We start from the raw sequence: 6,597 nt of genomic DNA on the forward strand, positions 1-6,597 counted from the left end.
GAAACAGGCATGTGCTGTATGAAATTATTGAAACCTTGGTTCTCCTAAGAAAGCAGAACATTGCTGTAAGAGGACATACTGAGGACAGGAGTAATTTTATGGCAATTTTGCAGTCCAAAGCAAGGAATGACGAAATTCTGGCAGATCATCTGGCAAATGCTCAATCAAACGCAAAGTACACTTCGCCGGACATTCAAAACGAACTGTTGGGTATCTGTGCCGATCAAGTTGTCAGTACAATCATATATGACTGTAAACTGTCCGGTTTCTTCTCTATTATGGCTGATGAGGCAACTGACTGTTCAACAAAGGAACAACTTTCTGTTTGCGTTCGTTTTGTTTCAAGGGTAGAAGAGAAGCATGTCGTTCGGGAACAGTTTTTAGGGTTTGTCACTTGCAAGTCTATAAAGGGAGTATAGTTGGCACAAGGCATACTCGAATATCTGCAAGGCACTGGCTTAGATATTTTGAAGATTCGGGGCCAGTGTTATGATGGCGCAGGAAACATGGCGGGCAAGTACAATGGTGTTCAGGCGCTCATCCGTGAAAGATTACCACTCGCTCACTACACCCATTGTAAGTCACAATGCCAAAACCTGTCATTGGTCCACAGCTCCAAACTTCCATGCGTCAGGACCATGATGTCTACAGTGCAGGATATCGCCTTTGCGTTTGACTACTCTGCGAAACGCCTCACAACATTTGCAGATGAACTGTCAGAAGCCGTTGTTACAAAGCAAGCGATGGAAGGCCGACAGAAGTTGAAGACCTTGTGTGAAACAAGGTGGATGAGCAGGGCAGATGCGCTTCGTACATTCAAAAATGCCTACCGCGTTGTCGTCCATGCGCTCGAAACTCTGCAGGAAAATGGTGACGTCAAAGCCAGCGATCACCTCAACGCTATTCTGCAGTTCCAGTTTATTGTTACTCTTGTGGCAACAGAGCACATCTTGAGCAATCTAGTAGGACTTACAGCAGTTCTTCAAGCGGTAATAGTTTGTGCTTATTACTACGTGCGACTTAAGTTAATATTTAAAAAAAGATAACGGCAGGGCTTTTTCTGCCCAATTTGGGAAAAAGACCCTAGACATTTTGGGAAATTTTGCATCGTGAAAATGCCGAAATTGGGAAATTTTACAGTTAAAATAAAAAGCTGTCTAGTCTCCAGCGAATTAGGAAATGGATTTATATTAGTTTATTTCCCTTTAAAATACCCAAAATGGCTGAAATATCAATCCTTGGGTGTAAATATCTATTGCAATAAATCGATCATGACAGATAATATTTTATACAGATATCTGAATGTGATGAAAATTAATGATTTCCAAATTCAATTGTCAAAAAAACGTAACATCACATAATTGATATGATGTTGAAAATGATCCAGTACATGTAAAAAGACTTTTTTTTTTTTTTTAAAAAAAAAATTTGATTGGGATTTTTTTCTGAAAATTGGGAAAAATATCTTATATTTTGCTTTGGGAATGGGTCCGATAGTCGGACCCGTGGGTACTATAGAAAAAGCCCTGTTTAAACGTATTTAAATGGAAAAAAACCCACAACAAATACATAAATAAATAATAACTTCATGAATTTCAGAATTATTCTCAGAGCAAAACGTGTTGCATCCATGAGATTTATGTATGATGATTTATAATTAAAAGTAAATCTTCAGGTAAAAAGTATCTGTCTGTTTTCCTTTCCTTTACATACACGATGAAACAGTGAATTTATGCATAAACATAATATATACCTATCTCATTTACATCTAGGTGGACATGGATCTCTTGGAGGCAATCGAGCAAACGAAGGTGGTCATGCAGATATATCAAGCTGAGAGGGATGACCCCCTTGTATGGGATGCCCTTTATCAGGAAGCTGTGACCTTAGCTGACGAGTTCCAGGTACATGTGTACACATATGACCTGTATTTGCATGTTGATTTCATGTGGTTGCCGATAAATATATAATGTATTGATATACTGGTGCATACAGCAAAGCGTCTTAACGCAATAATTTACAGATCAACGGAACACAATGATAAAAACGTATTTGTAACAGTTCGAAATGCATCGTGTTTTTTCCAGATTGCAGACTGATAATTTAAAAAAAAAATGTGCTAGCTGCTTTTATATTTCGATTTAAATATAATTAGATCCAGATATACTTGGTAAACTTCTATTAGGTATTTTGCATTCTTCTACCGAATGGTTTAATCGATTCGGCAATTAACGATATCGATCGAATGTTTTATTTTTGTTTTACCTAGATTGACCCAGCAGTGCCACGACAAGCAGCAAGACAGAGGAACAGGGCGAACTATGATTTACAGGACCCGAGTCGGTATTGGAAGGTCTCCGTCTTCTACGTTTTTGTTGACCACCTGCTTCAAGAAATGGATACTCGTATCCTGAAGAATGAAGAGCGCTTCCAGGCTCAATGGTTAATTCCGACCAAATTTGAAGGTCTCCTGCCGGCCAATGTGGACAGGATCTACGAGGCCTATGAACCAGACCTGCCCAAGACTCGGCAAGAGTTCAGCGAGGAAGTAAGGAGGTGGAATCTGCGATGGCAGTTGAATGATGCAAAGCCTTCGACACTGCTGGCGACACTCAACAAGACATCGGAGGCAGCTTATCCCTGCATATACATTATACTACAGATACTGCTGACCATGCCTGCCACATCCGCCTCATGTGAGCGCTCCTTCAGTTCAATGAGGCGTATCAAGACATACCTTCGTTCAACAATGACCGGCGAGAGGCTATCCTCACTTGGCGTCCTCCATATTCATCGCGATGTTGAGATAGACATTATTAAAATCATCAACGCTTTTGCTTCAGTTAAATGCAGGAACTTGGATTTCATTTAAAGACACTCGATATATCATCGTAAACAAAACCAACTAGACACGCTTGTTTAACCATTAAATACATATTTTCTATTTTGAAGCTTTTTGACAATGGTAACATGTAATATCAAAGCTTTGTATTTCAGTTCTCTTACTGAACATTATACGTAAGACAAAAATAAATTTTAGTCAAGTGCATTATGAAGCTATTTTTGATGACTAAAAAGGCTCCAGATATACGCCAAATCCCACCATATTGGATCTATAGTTTAAAAAAATCTCGGGGGAGGTCCCCCGAACCCCCCGTACTAAGTGGGCCTATACTTCGTAATAGGCCTAGCTACGCCCCTGATAATGCTATCAATTCATACAAATACTTTAGAAATTATGACTAAACAGTTAATGTCGCTTCGTCATATCAGGTTTATCATACATGTGATTTATCAACAACCGATATTTATAACGTCGTATATAATTGGTGACGCCACGCCAATTCAATCGGATCGCAATATTGAAATTAACAAAGCCGTCATATGTCCTTGCTTGTTAAACAATATAAGTTTTATCTACACAAAGGACTAGCCAAATGTTAAAATAATATACCATCGTATCCATTTATTAGCATTTTACCTATTTCGTTAAGTTGATTTGTCTGGGTTAAATGCCTACATACTCTTAAAGTGATGATTTGTGACAGACCATTATTGTCTAAAATAATGTATTTATCTGGCTGGTTTTCAGCACTGTCGTCTACTTAAACCTTTAAATTATGATAACATGAAAACTAAAGTAAGGTAATATATGTTTGATTTTGCAAAGATGAACAATTAATACGAGCATTGAATAGCTTTTATAGCGGTTAAAAATATGATAATGGTTATATATCTTTATGGACATAATGTTAACAAACACTTACAATTTCAGGATGATAACCATTACTCATTATTGAAGACGGTATGATTGAACCCCAGACACTTATATCAAGAGTAGGCGATCGAGCCACAGAGTCTCGGATCAAAGTGTTGGCAATCGAGCCACAGACCATTGGATCAAAAGATGACGATCGAACCGATCCCCTCGGATCAAAGCGTTGGCGATCGAACCAATCCCCTCGGATCAAAGCGTTGGCGATCGAACCAAAGACACTCGGATCAAGCTTTGGCGATCGAACCTCAGACCCTCGGATCAAGACTTGGCGATAGAACAGCAGATCATCCGATCAAAGAGTTTGCGATCGAACGAGAGACCCTCCGATTAAGAGTTGGCGATCGAACCAGACACACGCGGATCAAGCGTTGACGATCGAACCATATACCCTCCAATCAAAGTGTTGACAATCGAACCAGAGACCCTCGGAGTTGGCGATCGAGAGTTGGCGATCGAACTACAGACTCGCGGATCAAGGGTTGAAGATCGGACCAGAGACCCTAAGATCAAGCGTTGGCGATCGAACCAGACACCCTCGGATCAAGCCTTGGCGATCGAACCACAGATCCTCCAATCAAAGTTTTGGCGATCGAGCCACAGACAATCTGATAAAAATTTGACGATCGAAAGTCCTTGGATCAAAGCGTTGGCGATCGAAACATAGACCCTCCGATCAAGTGTTGGTGATCGAACCACATACCCTCGGATCAGACGTTTGCGATGAAACCGAAGACCCTCCAATAAAGCGTTGGCGATCGAACCATAGATCCTCCGATCAAGCGTTGGCGATCGAACCACATACCCTCCGATCAAACCGTTGGCGATCGAACCAGAGACCCTCGGATCAAGCGTTGGCGATCGAACCATAGAACTGCGGATCAAGGGTTGACAACATAACAATAGACCCTCCGATCAAAGTGTTGGCGATTAAACCATAGACCCTCCGATTAATCTTTGCGATCGATCAAGAGACCCTCGAATGAAGCGTTGGTGGTCGAACCACAAACCTACGGATCAAACGTTTGCGATGTAACTGCAGACCCTTCGATTAAGCGTTGGAGATCGAACCACAGACCCTCCGATCAAGCGTTGGCGTTCGATCCAAAGACCCTCCGATCAAGTGTTGGCGATGGAATCACAGACATTCCGATCAAGTGTTGGCGATCGAACCAAAGACCTTCGGATCAAGCGTCGGCGATCGAAACATAGACCCTCCAATCATGTGTTGGAGGGTCTGTGAGGTAAAATGAATACACATACACACCTCGTGTCAAGCGTTGGCGATCGAAACATAGACTCTCCGATCAAGTGTTGGTGATCGAACCACAGACCCTCGGATCAAATGTTTGCGATGTAACCGCAAAACCTCCGATCAAGCGTTGGAGATCGAACCACAGACCCTCCGATCAAACGTTGGCGATCGATCCATAGACTTTCCGATAAAGTGTTGGCGATGGAACCACAGACATTCCGATCAAATGTTGGCGATCGAACCAGAGACCCTCGGATCAAGCGTTGGCGATCGAACCATAGACCCTCCGATCAATTGTTTAACACATTTCGGAAAGTGTTTGTTAATCAACTTATCCACCATTGCTGACGGTTAATAGTGTCTTGTGAGAATGAAGTAAGTCCAGGGTCTGTGAGGTAAAATGAATACACATATACATTTATTTATTGCTTTAAATAAATATTAGTTCAAAGTATTAATAATCTTAGATGTGGAATGTTTCAAGTGTGATGATGGAGGTGAACAATTTTCTAAAAAGATGTAATGCTTACATGACGAACTATTTAATGTTGCACTTTTTTGATTCTTTATGTGCTTTCACTGTTTCAGTATTTTAAAAGAGGTTTTCCAAAATGCATATAAACGTAACATCTACGCTTCATAAAAAGATTGCATTTAGTCAGAGAACATTGGCAATGAAATCGTAAAGGTCCCAGATAAAACTTAATTTGCCTAAATCACAAACAATTCAAACTAAGATGGAATACAATAAACATAAACATATTTAAACGACAACAAAATGCTAACAAAGAAACTAAAAAAATATTTAATGATTAATTATTATCACAATCAGCTGTCAGAGTCGCTATATTTGACACACAGATATCCCCCAGCCCCGAAATAGCATTTTTCGTGGATATAATCCATTTCAAAATAACCCGTAGTACGCTGCAAATAATCACGTGGGTGTCTACTATCACGCATGTGCAATGTACCGTTTCCGGACTCGACACGAATCACTGTGTGTGTACAGTCAGGTTTATGCTTGACAGATTTACAGTTAACACACACCATTTTCCGGTGTTTTGGTTTTTGTGAAGATCCGTGGCACTTAACGGCAAAGCGGAGCTCCTCAGCCATTTCTGAACACAACGACTGCTGTAATGAAAAAAGCAAATTTTGATAAAATAATAACATGAATTTTAGAAAACAAATGAGTATATTGGTAAGAATTGAACTTTTACTTCAACGCACTTTTTGCTGTTTCCACGCATACAAATAAATCATTCTGCCAGATTTAAACTTTAAACAGCAAGTCATTTTAGGATTCGAAAGTGCCAAAAACATTACATAAGATGAAGAAACAAAAATTGCTTCAATGCGTTTCACTATGGAGGGAAAGAAATCATGCCAGATGTTGAACACGGGGATGAAATAACGCATTGGCACCTACTAACATGCTTTAAGTCTATTTCTAATTTAAATTACAGTAGAAGGGCATTCCTTTTGTTTGTGATAGAATTACATTGATTGTTAATTCAGTAGCAAGCCTTTCGTTTGTATAGAGAATACTCCTTAATTTAAATTT

The 6,597-nt window shown here is 39.9% G+C and overlaps 1 protein-coding gene across 1 annotated transcript; it reads left to right on the forward strand.

Moving 5' to 3' along the window:
• The first annotated feature begins 506 nt into the window (after positions 1-506).
• LOC128237599 (zinc finger MYM-type protein 1-like) lies at positions 507-5,018 on the forward strand. Its single transcript, XM_052953187.1, has 4 exons — positions 507-989; positions 1,773-1,904; positions 2,270-2,842; positions 4,818-5,018. The coding sequence occupies exons 1-4, from the start codon at positions 507-509 to the stop codon at positions 5,016-5,018; spliced, it is 1,389 nt and encodes a 462-aa protein (XP_052809147.1).
• The last annotated feature ends 1,579 nt before the right edge of the window (positions 5,019-6,597 follow it).

Source organism: Mya arenaria, chromosome 6 (genome assembly GCF_026914265.1).
Source record: "Mya arenaria isolate MELC-2E11 chromosome 6, ASM2691426v1".
NCBI lineage: Eukaryota > Metazoa > Mollusca > Bivalvia > Myida > Myidae > Mya > Mya arenaria.